A 17530-nucleotide genomic window follows, 5' to 3' on the forward strand; every position below is an offset into this window, starting at 1 on the left:
GCAAATGAACTCTGTCACAGTCAAAACCATCACAACATGCCACCTCGTTTTGGGGGCAAAAAGCAGCACGTGCTTTGCCTGGTTTGGGTGAGACAGGAGCTGACTGCCCAGCCTGTGGCTACACCTTGGAGAGGGGCGGGAGGCTGAGGTAGGGGTGCCTGTCCCTCTCGCAGCCACAAATTTCCTTTTGACTACTCTCCTTAGAGCAAACCCAGCCCCTGACTTTTCTTTGAAGCCTTGCAGGAATTTAATATCTGTAAGACTTCTTTTCCTCTGCCTAGTTTGAGTGAAAATGGGCAACACATCAAGAATCGGTTATGAGTACAGGCAGATGGACTGACAGCACAATCTTGTAAGCCCCATCTCATTAAGAAATCAGACAAAAAAAAAAAAAAAAGAGATGGGTGGATGGGTGTAAAAGGCAACATTTTAATGGGCTGTGAGGCTGTGACAGGAGGTTCCTCACTGTGCAAGCTATGCTGCTGTAGACCCTTCAGGTGTAGGTAGAGTGTATTCATAGAATTACTTTGGTTGGAAGAGACCCTGAGGATCATCAAATTCAACCATAACCTAACTCTAGCACTAAACCATGTCCCTAAGAACCTCGTCTAAACACCTTTCAAACCCCTCCAGGGATGGTGACTCAACCACTTTCCTGGGCAGCCTGTTCCAGGGCTTTACAACCCTCTCAGGGGGAGAAATGTTTCGTAACATCCGATCTGAACCTTCCCTGGTGCCACTTCAGGCCATTCCTTTCAGTTCATCTCTTTCTGCTCAGCTCAGTGACCAAGTCAGAGTCAGAACTGCGGATGTGCTTTGAAATAGCCACGGTGGAGTTCAGCAGCCGCCCCATCGCTCCCCGCTCCTCCTCAGAGCGTCGTTACCCGGCGGCCACCCCAGCCGAGGGCCGCGACAGCCGCGGGCGCCGAGGAAACCGGTGGACTACAGCTCCCAGCATGCCGTGCGCCGGCACGGCACGGCCAGACCCACCCTGGCGCCGCTTTGCATACTGGGAGCTGTAGTTTCGCCGGACGGCGGGAGGGAGTGCGCGCCGGCTCTCTCTGTCATGCAAACCGCGGGGGGCGAGGCGAGGGGCGTGGCCACGGGTGCCGCTGCGTGACCGTTGGGCGGAAGCGGCCGCGTCGCCGCTGTCGTCCGTGCACTGCGTTCTTCATCCCGGTCCGAGGCGGAGCGGGGGGAGGCTGGGCTCTGGGCAGCCTCCGGAGGGGTTTACAGGTGAGTCAACGCCTGCCCACACACCACCCTGTCCAGCTGTGTGCTGCTCTGCCCGCGGGCGTCCCTGCCTCAGAGAGCCCGTCCCGCGGGGGCAGGCGTAAAGGTGTGAGAGGGCGGCCGCTGCGCAGGTGTCGCTGCCCCCGTGGCTCTTCTGCTCTGGGTGGGCTTGTACAGTTTTTTTTTAGTTTTTTTTTTTTCCTCTTCTTCAGTCCGCCTCACAGAGCCTGCAGCAGGAAGGGGTGGTTTGGCGCCAAGCGTCCTGATGAAGCCGTGCCAGAAGAGCTGGCTGCCGCCTCACAAACTTTGAAGAGGAGGAGGAGGAAGAAGGAGGTCTTCGTACGCAGTGATGCAGTCTAGAACGTAGAACAGCAGCTCGTGGAAGGCAGTGAAGCTTCTCACCACTTCTGATTCCAGAGCATGGGCTAGAAACTATGTCCCTCTCCCGTGTCGAAAATCCTTGTTTTCTGCTCTTTCTGTTTGTCTTCCAAGCAATATTTATCCTGATACTCTACCGAGGCGGACCTTCAAATGTGTTTCGTGGGTTTTTAGACTCGCATCAGGTTCTGGATTACTCAAAAACCCATGACGTGTATACAAACCTCAGCTTGTTCACCCAAGCTCCTAATGAAGAAACCATGCCATACTGCTCAGCGCAGTCACCAATATTTGGTAGGTGTGAACTGATAGTTTGAAATAACTGCTTTGGTACATGATAATACTGAACACTTTTTAAGTTGTATGTTTTTCAAACTTCTACAGTTTAGAAGTGGTATACTGATGTAGTAATTACACTGATAAAACTTTATTGTGCTGATGAACTCATTTTAATTGATTATACCAGGAGAAGTATTTTACTGATCTAAAAACTTCCAATATTAAGGACTTGGCTACATAGAGCTTTTAGAACAAGAATGAAAACAGTGCATGGTGTTAATACCAAGGTAGTAACACTTTTGTTTTGTTTTTTTGTTCCTTTTTTTTTGTTGGCAGACCTGTGTAAAATGCACTAATGATTGGACTTTGGTAACTGCCTTATTTTGACCTCTGACACTGTAACTCCTGGTTTGTCTCAGTCTTATATCAAGGCTGTAGTTCATTATAAATTGACCAAGTTAACTGTTTAAGTTGGCTTTAAATACTGATTGTATGAGACTGTAGCTTGGCACCTTGTTCTTCATGGTGATGTTCTTGGCCTATAATTGCCACGCATCCTTTAGGCTTAAGATTTGCCCTTTAAAGTCTGGTCACAGGTCAATTTGTATTTACACTAGAACAAAATTAGAGCTGATCCTAGAGGCAGCATTCATCCAGCTACTGCACTACTAAAACAGTTGAGAAACTTTAAGTAAATATAAAGTCAAAGCCATAAAGCAATGTTGTTGGTAGTAAAGTGGTGCATCTCTGATACTAGCAAATCAGTTCCACTCAGCCAGCCAAGAATGGATGAGTTCTGTCAACATGCACTTACAGGTAGTTTGGGGATGCCTGCTTCTTAGAGTGCTGTGTAGTAAGTTACTCTTGTCTGTTTTTCCATACTGTACAGGTTTCTGCATGTGTAGGTATTGCATATAACTAGTCTTAGAGCACTACTTGGTAGTTGCCCTGCTGTTCTAGGAAAGCTCATCACTGCACGTGAAGCACAGGAAGAGCAAATGGCTGACCTTTGTTCACAGGTGGAAGTATTGTGGAAGGCTACCACTGCTGTTACTCTTGTGTCAAGTTGCTTACTTTGGTTAGAGAGCTCCACTGGGATGCTTTGGATGAGCCTCCGTTTTAGGCTGCAATATTGATACTGATGCCTGTTCTTTTGAGAAGCATCTTCCTTCCTGTCTTCAATTAAACACATCCAGTATGTACGATGAAATTGTATGACAATTTTTGGGTATGTGCTTCAGCATTTCCCTTGGAAACAGCTCGACTAAGTAAATACTAGCATACTAACAGTACAGACCCCTTGTGCACAGCTGCCAGTTGGAATGGTCTTACTGTAGTCTCTGTTCATCACTGGCTACAGCCTATCAGTTCGTTTGGGAAGCTACAGTTCTACGTTTCCAACTTAATTCTTTTGTTTGAAAAAGAACAGCAGAAAGGTGCCTGCACCCTGCTCATATCCACTACTGACAAGAATCCATGGTCCTGAAAAGGGACAATTGAGAAAGCTTTGGTCTCAGACAAAACCAAACTAGGAACAATTCTGTGCAGCTTGCCAACAAACCATCAGATAAGCAAGAGTAGTGACGTATACGGTGGAGGCAGACACAGAGTAATCAATGCTCTGAGAGCCATGAAATCTTTTTAAGACCTCCTATGCATCCCTGAGAGTGTTGAGAACAAGGGGATTGGCCTGCACGTGGTACTTCAGAGCTGAAATGAAAACATGATGTTACAGACAGAAACAATCAGTAAGTTGACTGGGAGGGGAAAAGAAAAAGGCAAAGTAGTTGTGGAAGATGTGCTGCATAAAAAAGTAGAGCTGAGTATACGAAGCATTGTTGGTGTTGAAATACATAATTTGGAGTATTGATACAGAAAATGCTTAAGAAAAATGAATGTTCTACTACAATTTAACATTTATTTGGTGATATTTCCTTTTAAATATAAGAAGTAAACTATTCTTTGTGGTATTAATATATGCTAGCCTCTTCTGGGTGTGGTGGTGATTTGGGGTTTTTTTGTCTTGTTTTACCCAAGAAATGTGTGATACTCTGCAAGATAGTTGCACTCTGTATGTGATGGGCACATATGAATAGAGATATATAAATACTTTATAAATGCCCTGATTGGTTGTTATCATATTCTCTTATGGGACTGATCTCTTTTCGAAGCATTATATCAGAGAGGACAATGCCTTTTAATATTAATTTAATAAACTCTATTAAATGAGATTTCAAATCGATTCTTGAGGACTCCAGCTCCAATTCAGAGCTGGTAATAAGTCACTGTGTCGACTCCAAAGCATGTTAAAGTGACTGGAAGAACGCCAAATGGCTTAAATGGTTTCTGCATCAGGGCTTCATTTATGAAGTGCAGCACTTTTTCCACTTACGTATATAGTAGATCATTTCGATAACTGTTTGAATGCTTGCAGTTCATCTGTCTTTCTGCCTCCTGAATCTATAGCATCTTGGTTCTTCCAGGGCCATGGAGTAAGAATTAAAGGACAATTGCTGAACATCTCTGCCTTGGAGGAACTGGACTCTTAGTGACTCTCATGTTACTGTTTTAAAGCTTAGTGGTGTCCATTGAACCTTTTGTGACTGACAACTTCAAAGCGTTGTAGTAGATATGCAGTGCCTTTGTTAATATTGTGAATAAGTAACTTCAGTTCCCTTAAAGGTTTAAGTTTGTACACAAATAACCAGTTACCTGTTTCTTCCTCCCTTGTTTTCGGAAAAACAAAACAAAACAAAACAAAACAAAGTGTTTATAGGCTAGAGTTGTGCTTACTCAAACTTAACAATGTAGCATTTAAATTCAAAATCTGACTTGTTCACATTGCACAGAAATTGTGTTCATCTTTTACCAGGAAGAAGCTTGATGCTAAAAGACTCAGTTGTTGGTTTTGTTTGTTTATAAGAGGTACCTTATTTCATGCATGGTATGTGCTGAACGAGTTGGTTTGGCCCTTGAGGACTTCAAACAGTTGAATATTCTATCTGTAACTCTGCTGCTTATAATTTGCTCATGCTATGGAAGATTTTTTTTTCTCCAAGCCTTTCTTATAGTATTTACTGCCTTTCACTCCCATCTGTTGTAACCTTTTCATGAGTGTGACCATCTGTTGTGGTAATGAGTAGCTCCTGCTACATTTTCTAATGGATGTTCTCCTACTAGAGTTTCTTCTCATGGATTTAAAGAGAAGTAAAAAGGTGGTAATGCTGAGATTTATTTTCAGCTGCATTGGAGGCAGCTTTGTATTCTGTCGTAAGAAACTGATGCTTAAATTACAGCTGTTGTTTTGTTGCTTTTGGTTTTTTGTCTTTTTTTGGGTTTTGTTTGTATTTTTTTCTTTCATTCAAGCAGTGGTAGAATTATACAAATATGACTATTAATATACTGTGTGGTGCTGTGCTTTCTCAGTGAGATATTCATGCATGCTACTGTTCCCTTTTGTTTAGCTTGTGTAAGTTCTGCTTATTCTAGTTGAACTCAGTAATTATAGCTGCTAAGTCTAAATGTGTAGCAAGGAGTTTAGAAGTCATGTTGTTTCTTTCTTAAGATGGAACAGAGTTGGTCAAGATCCATAGATCCCACCCAGCAGTCAAACGTGTTGCCTAGAAAGTAAAGCAAGCAGAGAGTATGCTGTCACTAGTACCAGCTAACAATACAGACAAGAATTTGTGAGTTTTAACTTTATATGCTGAAGTTTCGTATTAGTCAAATACCCTTCCTGTGATGGTACAAGCACAGAAAGAGTTTAGGAACCAGGCGATGGAGAAATTGCTTGGACATTTCAGGCTGTTCATTCTGTACATTGTCTGAACTGGAATCATGTGCTTTCTACCCTAAGATGGGTTGTTCCTCCTTTCCCAAAGCTGCACTTGAGCAGTGTTGTTTTTCCCTGTTTGGGCCAGCCTGTAACTGCTCTGTTCATATCTGGATTTAATTGGATTACAGTGCATTAGCCTTTTGTTAGTTGGGCAGGAAGGAGACTTGAGAGCCAGAATTTAGTTTGTAGCCAAGGGAGGTATGACAGCTAGAGGTTTGGGGGATATAAATCACAGACTAACTTTTTTTTTTTTTTTTTTTTTTTTCTGTGTTTTCTTGGTATATACTAGATTGAGTTTCTGAGCTGAGTTGTTTGGGGTATGGAGCCAGGCAGCTTGGGAGTGCATGATATTTTGAAAAACCTGAAAAATGCAGATATTACCCTCATGAATCATATACTTAGGTATAGAAGGAAACATTGCATATTATCTTACTCATACCCTCATGTCCAAATTTAGATATGATTTTTTTGTAATTTAAGGATTGTTACAGAATCTTACTGTGCTATACAAAGAGCCCCAATTGTATTATAGAAAAAAAACCTTGCCTTTGTGGGAGAGCAAAAGGAATTAATTCCCTTTCTTATATTTTCCTTAGAGCAATGATCTGCAGTCGAAATCCAGTCTGAATATTACATTTCTTTAGGCAAGCTCCAGTTGTCATCAAATCAGTGGTGCTTAAGTTAAAAGATCTGATAATAAGGGAGTCCATAAATCTAAAAAGCAACATAAACTACAGGTTAAAAGCAATGTTGGACTGAAACATTATGGTCTTAAAGGCTGAAAGGAAACTGTCTGCATAGAAGTAGGTAATAACTTGATAAAATATTGGCCATAAGGGTGACCTAGATTAATGGGCCCGCAGCATGATTCTCTGAAGAACTACTGTTCTGTTTCAGGCACAAAGGTGTGGCAATATACTCCAGTTTCCTGCTGAGGGTAACACAGTCATAATAAATTCCCTCTGCATTTTAGATATTTAAGGAAGGACTGAAAAGCAATACTTAAAAGTCAGCTATTGCAAGATCATGCTGACAAGCAAAATTCAGGTTTTCCTTTTAAAAACAAGCAAATAAAACATGAAGTTGGATTGACAGTGGCTAGAACTTTTTGACAACATGAGGAATAAGATCAGTGGCTGTTCAGACCAAACTTCAGGAAATGCCATTTTGTGGGTTGCTCAAGGAGGGAAAGGCGACCCCAAATACAGGTTTGCTTATCAGAAATGTGAGGTATACCAACTTCCATGTACTAGCAAAATGTTTCCCAGATCTGAATGGACAGCTTGAATCTTATGACAAATTTAGTTCCTAAGCCTTGTTTAATACTCCAAAGAAAAAACAAAAACAACGCCCAAAAACCCATGGAGGGATGTTGCTTCCTTCTGTGTCAGTTAAACAGGATGTGGGTGAGTGCAGGCTCAATTTTTTTTTTCGTTAGAATTGTAGCAGAGACTTGAATGTAGGAGAATGTGGGATGGGCTTGAAGAAGTATCGCTTGGACTCACCCTGCTTAAACACTTAATTAGACTTAAGACACACCTGTAGCTTTCCCTGTTCAAATGAAAGCTACTAAACAACAGGCTTAAATATTTGCTCTTTCTGTCTCAGGCTTCATTATCAGAAGTATTTTGAGAGAATAAATTATTTCATTGGTTTAAGAGGGAATCTGACTTACAAGATACTGAAAACTTGCTTTTAGACGGCCATAGCATTCACTCTGAGCTTAGAAGGAAAAGGAAATCTTATTTATAGCTATTTAAACAGAAACAACCCGAAAACTTGCCTCACAGGCTTCTGGAACAACAAAAAAATATTTTATCTTTCAGTAGCATGGCTTGTCAGAGATTTGTTGGTCCTACTTAAAGCTGTCATTTGAAATTGTCAGCTCTTAATTGTGATTTAGGTGAAGGTTTCTTCCTAGTTCATTTAAGTAATAGATTTTAATCTTGTTCTGCATTTGTACTTTATTTTCCTAGAAGCTGACAGTGGTTGCAAACTATAAAACACTGATTTGTGTATAAATATAACTCTTCTGCTAGTGCTGGCACTTTTTCTCACTACCCAGAAGGACAGGCATTTAAACAATTGCAGAATTTGTTTATTCATATTGTAACAATATGAGGCTTGTGCTAAAATGGTGATTGACACTTTATATTGGTTTTCTTACTTGTGACTTGTCAAGCTTTTTCTGTCTGAAGAATGGAAGAATATAAAAATGCAGGTTTATTTTTTTAATTAGGTAAAAACTGTTGAACATAGCCAGTATGTTTAGTGTTTAAAATTGAAGTGCTGAGTAGAAGAACTATCATATATAGTTTCATTTGCTAACCTGCACGTTCTTGAAAATGTCATGTCTTTCTTCTTCCTTCTCAGTTGTGTCATCTGCTTCTCCCAGAATTTTGAAGTACTGCTTGCTTGTCACAGTGTGTGTAATTAAATAATATAGCAAATACAGCCATTGTGGCATGTGATTATAACATCAAATGGAACTTGGAACTTTTTGAAATATAAAGCTAACATTTCTAGAGCATTTGTATTTGTACAGGATTTAAACTATTTCTTCCCCAGCCTACTGCAAATCCTTTTGGACATCTTTTTCCTTGAATCGCCTCTGAAAGAGGCTTAGAGAATTGTTCTGTATGGGTAGCGAAAGCAGATACATCTGTTCATCTTGATTCATTTTCAATGCTGTTCTTACAGTGAATACAGTTATTCAAGGATCCCACCTAAGCAACACAAGACAAAAGGTTTGCTTGTGTAGCAGGGAGCCGATACCGGGAACAGGCAAGCTGCGCAGGAGTCTGGTGAGACTTCCTGGCTGTGCCAGGACTGGGGATGCCTCTGGCAGGTATCCTGCTGTCCTGGTTTGGAGCTATGTGGAGGTGACCAGCAGGCAGTGGTGGAATTCATCATGTGGGCACATCTGCATGGTGGTGTTAACTCTTCTGTGGTAGGGCTGATCTCTTAAGTAGTAAACATATGTAGCTGCTCTGATAGGTTTGAATGAAGGTTGGGAAACATCAGTGATTTTTTTTTTTTTTTTTTTTTTTTTCTCTTCTCTCTCCTTACAGTTGGTCCATTAACTATTACCTTCAGAGTGCTCCCTAGTGAAAGAATGATAATAAAAAAAAATCCCTTTGTTCAGGCTGGTGGCCTCTACAGGCCACCCCACTGCTTGGCCCGCTACAGATCAGCCATCCTTGTAGCCTACAGAAACCAGGAGAAGTACCTTCGCCATCTTCTCTACTATATTCATCCTTTCTTGCAGCGCCAGCAGCTCAGCTACAGTATCTACTTGATTCAGCAGGTAAATCTAAATCGGACATGCCTGGTGGCAGAGCTGAGCTTCCCAGTTAAGGGTTATGTTCTGAACAAGAAATGTGAATCTTCCAGTGTGGAAGTACTGTTTTATGCAGGGGTTAAGAGCACGTTAGCTATATGCTATCCCATCTCCGTGGCTGCTAATTATTGATATATCAGACCACTTGTCAAGATTATAATTCTGTTACTGATCTGCCACTTTTTTTTTTTTTTCTTCTAAAGGAGTAAAATTGTCTATGTGGTTAACTTGTATTTTCAGCTGTTCAAGAACTGAATGTGGTTTGTCTGTAGCATGTCATTGTGGCTATTAAGCAAAACTGTTGAGACTAAATGCTGAAGTGAAGTTGGATATGTTTAGTTTGTATCAAATAAAAACATTTGGCCTGACCCTGCTGTGGCCCAACCTGTGCAGGTCAAACAGCCATTTTAACTGACCTGGACTGGTATTGCAAAAGATGAGCTGAGAGAGCAAGTTTTGGATTCATCCCTGATTGGGAGGCAGAAGCTTTTTTGTTTGTGACCAAGATTTGTTTTCTCATTTCTAAGCTTTGATAAGTAGTAGTCACGGGAAAAATGTGAAAGTGCAGAAGTACACCTGTGGATTGACTTTTCTCTGAAAAGTCAGCCTTCTTTGGGTGCCACAGTGTAACCCCTGACACAGCAAAGCATACAATTGCTGAGCATTATCGTGAAGAGAGTGGGTAAAATTTTCATAGACTGGGGTTTCAAGTTTGTAGCCAGTATTGATTCATTCCAGTGTTATTCAACTGAATAAGGCTTTTCTGCTAACATAAATTTTAATTGACTTATCCTCTTTGTTGTTTTGGTGAAGAAATGTAGGCTTTCTTTTCCAGGTGGGGAATGGTACATTTAACCGAGCAAAGCTGCTCAACGTTGGTGTCCGGGAAGCCATGAAGGATGAAGACTGGGATTGCCTTCTCCTGCACGACGTGAACCTAGTGCCTGAAAATGATTATAATCTTTACGTTTGCGATGAATACTATCCCAAGCATATGTCTAGTGCCATGGATAAGTTTCAGTACACGTAGGTGTCTCCATTTTTTGGGGGTATATGTGTCCTAATTGGTTTACTTTCTGTGTGGGGACAGTGAAAGATACAATCTTTAAGAGGTTTTTTGTTTGTTTGGCACTAGTGACTTCCCCAGAAAAGGGTATTATTGCTCTAAGTATGCAACCTTGAAAAGTTCCTTGCCAGCAGTTCCCTGTTTCACTGTTAGCTTGGTGCCAAATGCCTGGCAGATTTGTTTGGCTTTATGTCCAGAATAAAAGTATAGGGTGGAAATTGTTGGATTATGTAGAAGATGTGTGATAGGATGCAGGTATTTTGAACTAACCGAAGATGGGAATTTCCAAACCAGCTTTACTTTGGTCTAGGTGGTGGGGGAAGAACAGGGGAGATGGCACATGATAGAAATGACACTGGTTTTGCTCTTCATGAGTGTAAGGCATGTGATTAATGTATGTGTGACTTGGATCACGTTAGTTTGTCGAGTACTGATATCAGCCTTCAATATTGATGCCTCTTTTTTTTTTTTTTTCCCCTCTTTCAGTCTTCCATATAAGTCCTTTTTTGGTGGCGTATCTGCTCTGACTCCAGAACATTACATGAAGATGAATGGGTTTCCAAACACATACTGGGGCGGTGGTGGTGAAAATGATGACATTGCTACAAGGTACTAATGCACAGGGCAGGCTTAAAATAGGACTAGTCTGGGCAGTGAAACATGTAGCATTAGCCTAAGAAAGGAACTAAGATGCAGTTCCTTAATGTGCTTGCAGTATCATTAAAATCCAAAATGCTGTTTGCATTGGGAATGGTTAATGTCAGAAGATGCTCAGAGTCTATGAATGTAATCATTGTGCGCTGGGAGGACAAAGCCTTCCTCAGACTCCGGAGGGTGGAATGTTGCTTTAAATCCTTGTGCCTTCAGTTGCCCTGGAGTGCATCCAAGGGGTTGTAACCACGAGTAGTTGACAAGTGACCCCACCGACAACCAGCACCAAGTGAAGGAAGGAATCTGTACGCTTGATGAATAAGAAAACCAAGAAGGTACTTATTAACTTAAATTCTCAGCTGTCTGAGAATTATGTTGGGCATCTAGGTTGCTCCAAATATTATCTAATGGCCAATACTTGGAATTAAGGAGCAAAATTCTAACTTCTCTCTTCAGTGCTGGGTAATGGAGAAGCCTGTGTACTATTGTGAGTCAGTGACAGCAGAATCTGATTTTTTTTCTTTTTTATTTTTTTTTTCCCTTGCACTTAAGTTGCCATGGCAGCAGCATGCTATAGAAGTGAATACAATGAGTTTAATTTCAGGTACTCTGCCTAATGTGAATTCTTCAAGTACAAAATCATGGCTGTAGCTTTTTGATTCAGCTTTGTAGGTGCACTGTGCACCTTCATCATCCTGCACTGAAGCAAGCTCATGGGGAGTTTATAAAACTAAACTGACAACAAAGGCATTGTCTGGTTTTTTTGGTCTTGCACAGTGTGACAAGTCACACAAGTTGCAGTGGAATGTTCTGTTCAAGAACCATAGGAGTTTTTACAAAGCAGTATTCTTCTGGGAATTTAAAGTCAGGTTTTCTAACACAGAATTCCTTCTTTTCCATTCAGAGCTAGCTAACTTAATGGGTGTGTGATTGTTCAGAGATTGGGCATTTACTAAAGAAGTTGAATGCCAGCAAAATAGATCTGTAAGTCAAACACTACAATGCTGGGTCTATTCAGCTGTTCTTGGTACATATTAGGCACCTAATGCAGTTTTCAGTCCCAGTGGCAGAGTCATGCCAATTATGCACTTCCTTATAAAAACCTCTTAAGGCAAGTAGGTTATGTAGATGCCAAAATAGCCCTTTCTTGAAGGGAAGTACATCATGTGTTGTTTCTCTAAAAACCAGTATAAATTATTAGCAATGTTCTCACCCACAGGTACATGGAAGCCACAGACAGTACCCGTTAATGATTTATTCACATACTGAAGTCTCAACCTGGAGAAGTTAGGAATGAGGTGGCTGGTTTTGAATGGCCAGCTTGGTGCACCTACTTGGTTTTGGATTTTAGGAGGTGCTCAAGCACTTGCCACATAGCAACAAAATCTAATTACTATTTGAAATTGGACATGGGAAATGTAAAAGAAAAAAAAACCTGTGTAAAGATTGATTTTTATTTTTTTTTTCTCTCTCTCCCTGGGATACTGTGTATTACAGCAGTTAACAGCCAACATGTTTTTTTCACTACATTTGCTATAGTTGGCAAACTGCAGTATTTTATGACACTAGTCCTAGCAAATATCAGGATCTACCTTTTATTAGAAGAAAACACTAATTGGAACCACTTACATGTTAACATTATCAACTCCAGGGAGGTATGTTGGGTTCTTAACAGTAAATTAGTGTGTTAACAGTTTCATATTATGGTTTTAGTTTAATCTTACAATGCAAAATCTGTAACAGCAAAGCTAGTTTAGTGTTCTGGCTTTTTCTCGGTTTTGCTTGAGCATGCAATAAGCTTATGCTCAGAAAACAAACCTCGTCTGAAATAATAGTATGTCATACTGTCAATGAAGTGTTGTAATCATTTGATGGCTCTAGACTAACAAATATTTTCTGTTCTTTAGTCTCTTTCAGCTTTATAACATTCTTCCTTCAGTGCAGCTTGCTGCTGTACCAGATCTCAAGAGAAGGCAATCGAATGTTGCAAACATGCCAGTTAGATAATCTCAACTGAACAAACATTCATTCTTACGTTCACAGGAATTTTCTCTGTGTAAGAGCTGCCCTGTGATAACAGAGGCCTGGTAGCCCTAGCACTATTACAGGCACTTTTTGTTAAACTAACATAGATGCCATCAGCAATGGGTTGCTTGAAAGTTGCTCAGAATGCTGGATTTAGGAGCTCTGCTCTGGAATTTTGAGCCTCCAGTTCACTTTTTTTCTTACCTGTGCTGCAGCTCAGCAGCTCACATTTATTTGTCTGGTGCCTGTATTTATCACTGATCTTTTATGAAGCTGGTCCTCTAATCAGGCCGTCTGAATGAATGGCACTTTTCAATGAACAGAGAGAAGTTTGATCTTAAACTCAGGACTGGCTTCCTTTCAGAAACTACCAGTTTGGGTTTGTGTGGGGTTGGTTTTCTTGCCTGTTGGTTTGTTTTGTCTTGTGGTGGTTTGTGTGTGGGTTTTGTTGTTGTTGTGTTGTGGGATTTTGTTTCGTTTTGTTTTAAGTTTAGGTAATAGACCTCTAGGCAGTACAAGCTCTGCTCATACAAGGAAGTGAAAATAATAACTCAATTGTCAGATTCATGGGAATTACTCTTGAATGCCCTCTATGCTGTTGTTCATTCTCTGCTTGCTGTAATCCTGTGTACCCCATATTGAAATGTGTTACAGTTGGGAGCTTTCTAACCTAAGCCTGGTTAGAACCTACTAGAGAAGACAACATGGCACTGTGTTCAACTTGTTCCCTTCAGCTTCTGCATTTTGCTTTGATTGTATTAACACTGAAAATTATCTTTGACTTTGAATTTTCTGATAACTAAGCCGAGAAATGCCATCTTTATGCTTAAGCAAACATTCTGTTTGTTGTTTTAAAGGATTCAGTTAGCAGGAATGAAAATAGTCCGGACACCACCTCACCTTGGACGCTACAAAGTCATGGACTACAATGAAGAGACAAAGACACAAGAGCCTTGGAGAAGGTAACTTGTTTTGAGGGCCTGGGGCAGTTAGGAGGCTCCTCTTTGCCTTGTGGTAGGTTGACTGTTGCCATCATCTTCCTCAGAACAGACAGTAGGTTTATGTAATGCCAGTGCTTGTTTTTCTGTTTTAATGAACCAATTAAAGAAAGCTCCCAGTCAGTTTTCAGCCAAATCATTCTGTTCTTGTCTCTGCATTTGAAGGGTTTCTCCTAGTCTCCTACTTTTTTTTCCTATTGTTAAGGACATACAGTAGCTAGGAAGCTAACACATATCAGACTTAAGCATCAATTTATTCAGGGAATAAAATTAAAAAACAAGAGTGCCTGTCTCATAAATAGGGTGAGTTGAGTTTGAAGAGGCACTTCGTTACAGCTTCCATATAATAAAAACTTGCTCTTCAGTCTGTGCAGATTTACAGTATGCCATTAAAATAGCAGAAAGCAGCATTCTAGTTTGAAGACATAAGTGCTATGAAGGACTTTAGCAAAGACCGAGTTTTACATAAAAGAGCTAGAGGGGAGGGTGTTGGGTCAAGTGTTGTGAAAGCTTCTCATACCAACAGTGCAGACTTCCCTCTATCACCTCAAAACTCAGGTTTCCATAGCAACCTACCTACAGCAGCCTGTGTACACTATTGCTGTGAGCCTCTGTGGTGCACTCCCAGGTCTCTCTAAGCTGGTGCCAGTTTCTTAGTTTTTTTGCAGACTGTAGTTGCTACCTCACTAGTCTCCCTCCCTGATTAGATTGTGGTCCAGATTGTCCTCCTTGTTTAGAATACTCAGTGTGATCTTATGCTAATCTGTTTAGGCTTATAAAAAGTCTTCTCTCTAGTCTGTAGCATGTGAGAAGAATTTTCTTGGGGCTTTTCTGTTAACAGCTTTCATCTGCTAAGCCCTTGTCCCATCACCTTTGTTCATCTAACTGCAGATATTCTTCATTTTTCAGTCCTACTTCTCGACACAACACCAGAAAAACATGGAAGGATGATGGAATGAATTCATTGGAGTTCAAGCTCCTTTCCAGAACGAAGCATCCTCTGTATACCAACATCACTGTGGACATAGGCTATGTTCCCCCATTTTCTTAAGAGAATGAAAACAAAAGCTCAGCATGGCCACATGTGTATGGGCATTCAGCCTCTACCTCCTGTTGTGGTGTGGAGTCTGCACCACCCTGGACTAATCCTTTTGTCTTTCATGCATTTCACTTTTCTTCTGACTGTTTAAGATTTAGAAGAAAAGGCTTCAGGAACAGGGTGTAACAGGTAATAAACAGGATGTGGCTTACTGTGAAACCTGTCAAAGCACAGACTGCACCTCCCAGCCCTTGGGGATCAAGGTCTCCTTGATAGTAAGTTGGTGCAAGTTTTCCTGAACCTTTGTTCCACAGCTGGATAGCTCTGTCCTGCTTCTTACTGAAGTGTTAATTGGGATGTAAGCCATTCTGTCAGATGGGCCTCTGAAGTGTGCAGTATTTTGAGAAAGTGTTGAAGCCAGTTACAGGTCTGTAAATATCTTTTGTGAATTAGAGTAAAAAAATGATTTAGGTGTTTGGGTTAAGATTTTCTAGAATATTTAATAAGAGAAAAATAAAGGAGAAAGTTACCCTGCAACTAGATAAAACAAGAGCTGTGTGGGTTTTTGGTTTGTTTTTCTGGCCTGATCCATCAGTGTTTAAGTATTTCAGGCTGAATGGGACCTGAGGCTGTCACTAAGTCTAACCTCCTGCTCAGAGTAGGGAAATTAATCTAGTATTTCAGCTGTTGTCCAAACATTAATTATCTTTCAAGGTTGATCTGTCTTTAACAAATACTTATTTTTAAAAAAAGTAAACCACAACACTGAGAACAACAAACGTGCCAGCAGGAGAGCTGTGACCTTGGCAGGAATGCATTTGTACTTACCTGACAGACCTTCCTGCTTCTGTAATCTTTCTTTCTCTATAAAGTCAGTCATTAGCACTGCCTACAGGGCCCAATTACTTTGCAAGCATGACAGAGGGTATTTTTTTGCTTGTAACTTGCAGATACTAAAATTCCCTGTTAATGCAAAAAGCTGCATTTAAGCTAAGCATTTATTTAAAGCTTCAGCCTTCTCTACAGCTGGAATAATGTGTCACCCAGCTAGAGGACCATTCTTCAATATTATAGCAAGCAGAAGCTGCTTTTTGTCTTGTAGTTCTTACTATATTGTGTCCTACAAGAAACTCCCCCAACCCTGGCTTTACATCTGCCTGCAAAGGATGCATATCCAACACACAGGCACAAGGACAGTTAGGTATAACATAGTAAGGAAAGTGCTCTAATCAAGACCTTAACAGAAACCCTGCAGCATACTGGAACAGTTAGTTAACCACAGACTTTCACTAATCTTCTAACACAAGAATTACAAATAATAATGGCCTGGGTATGTATACAAATATGCACTCTGCTAACTGTGGCCCGAAGCATTAAACGATGTGGACAGCAATTTCTTCCATCCAACACAGTTGGCCACTGCCTTTCCTTCCAGATCCACCAGAATAACACACAGCCTACTACAGAACTCAGACTTCCATCTTGCCACAAGACATTTCAGCAATCGCAGTGCAGAGTGAGCTGAGCTCATGAAGGACAAGGGAAGCCTTTTGAGTTCATTGGAGAGTATTTATTGAGAGACTTTTAAAATCTTCTCACATATTGCCATTATTGCCCTTCCCTCACACATCAACAGTTTTTCCTCACATTGGAAAAATGATTATTTTTTTTTCAGCAAGTTTGTGGTTGGTCAAGAATTCTTGTGCTTCTAATAGAAGATTGACCTGTTTGTTTTGAAGTCATGGGAGCATTGGCAGTGCTAGGCTGTCTTCCCCCTACAACAAATAGGAAGTTTAGGTAGAAATAGTTGCAAGAATGTTGTTTTTTTTTTCAGGAGACTCAGTTCAAGTCCTTCTGCTGGACCAGCCCAAACAAGGTCACTTTTGCAGATGTCCCAGCAGAAAGTGCATAGATGAACATTAGGACCTGTCTCTCAGGTCAGCCACTATCTCCAGTCCTCACAAAAGGAAATTCTCAACCAATCAATTAGATGCTGTGAAGAAAAACTTTCTTCTGTGCTACTGAAATACTCTTTCAAGCAGAGTGCCGGGAGTCATCTGCTGTAACAGCAACCACAAACACGATCTGTTGCCACTTCGTCTAATCTGTGTGGCACTCATCCTTATGAGATCTTGGGCTGCACACTGAAATCCACCGTGATGTTGACATATAAAGGGTTATGTTCCACTGAGAGCAGCTTATATGAACAAGAGTTCAGTCCATCTGTTTTCCATGTCCTAGATACCTGATGTAGAAGCTTCATCCTGAGGACAAGGAGGAGAAAATCTTTATGACATGCATAGGAGAGGAGTTTTGAGCTCTCTCCCACTACTAGTAAAATTAAAGGCAGAGCTATGGCCATTCTGTATCTACTGCAAACATGCAATTATGCTTTTCCTGTCCAGCATGGACAATCAGACATGGTGAAATGAGTTCTTTGGCTTAATCTCTAAAATGATAAATCATATCCATGTAACTACAACTTTGGAAGTTTCTAAGGAACATGACCCAGTCAATTCTAGGTAGATCTCACATACAGAACAACTGCCAGCTGTGAACAGTGGTGTCCCCCAGAGCCTCTAGCTACCACAAAATGCCTGTTTGGCCTAGAGCAAAGAACTCTGCCCCAGTTGCCCAGCCCCACGCCACATACCAAGAGAATGCAAGTTGGACCACTGTTCATGAC

The 17530-nt window shown here is 41.0% G+C and overlaps 2 protein-coding genes across 6 annotated transcripts in view; one reads left to right on the forward strand and one right to left on the reverse strand.

The window, feature by feature from the left end:
* The first annotated feature begins 1093 nt into the window (after positions 1-1093).
* LOC136097135 (beta-1,4-galactosyltransferase 3-like) lies at positions 1094-15394 on the forward strand. The gene is made up of 7 exons (XM_065829216.2): positions 1094-1236; positions 1446-1905; positions 8797-9032; positions 9901-10091; positions 10618-10740; positions 13665-13769; positions 14715-15394. Exons 2-7 carry the CDS (start codon positions 1668-1670, stop codon positions 14854-14856), a joined length of 1035 nt encoding a protein of 344 aa, XP_065685288.1. The 5' UTR covers positions 1094-1236; positions 1446-1667; the 3' UTR covers positions 14857-15394.
* A 998-nt stretch (positions 15395-16392) lies between these two features.
* The window catches only part of B4GALT4 (beta-1,4-galactosyltransferase 4), a 41001-nt gene continuing 39863 nt past the window's right edge, over positions 16393-17530 (reverse strand). For all 5 annotated transcript variants that reach the window (XM_065829212.2, XM_065829210.2, XM_065829215.2 and 2 more), the window contains one exon: positions 16393-17108. In XM_065829212.2, the coding sequence (XP_065685284.1) occupies positions 16967-17108 (142 nt within the window). In that variant the 3' untranslated portion in view covers positions 16393-16966. The remainder of the gene's footprint in view (positions 17109-17530) is intronic.

The sequence above is a fragment of the Patagioenas fasciata genome, chromosome 1 (assembly GCF_037038585.1).
Source record: "Patagioenas fasciata isolate bPatFas1 chromosome 1, bPatFas1.hap1, whole genome shotgun sequence".
Classification (NCBI taxonomy): Eukaryota; Metazoa; Chordata; class Aves; order Columbiformes; family Columbidae; genus Patagioenas; species Patagioenas fasciata.

Excerpts from the sequence above, each read along its gene's own strand:
- LOC136097135 (XM_065829216.2), top strand. The coding sequence starts at position 1,668 with ATGTCCCTCTCCCGTGTCGAAAATCCTTGTTTTCTGCTCTTTCTGTTT. Across the intron at positions 1,906-8,796 it reads AGCGCAGTCACCAATATTTG|TTGGTCCATTAACTATTACC; the intron begins GTAGGTGTGAAC and ends CTCTCCTTACAG. Across the intron at positions 9,033-9,900 it reads GTATCTACTTGATTCAGCAG|GTGGGGAATGGTACATTTAA; the intron begins GTAAATCTAAAT and ends TTTCTTTTCCAG.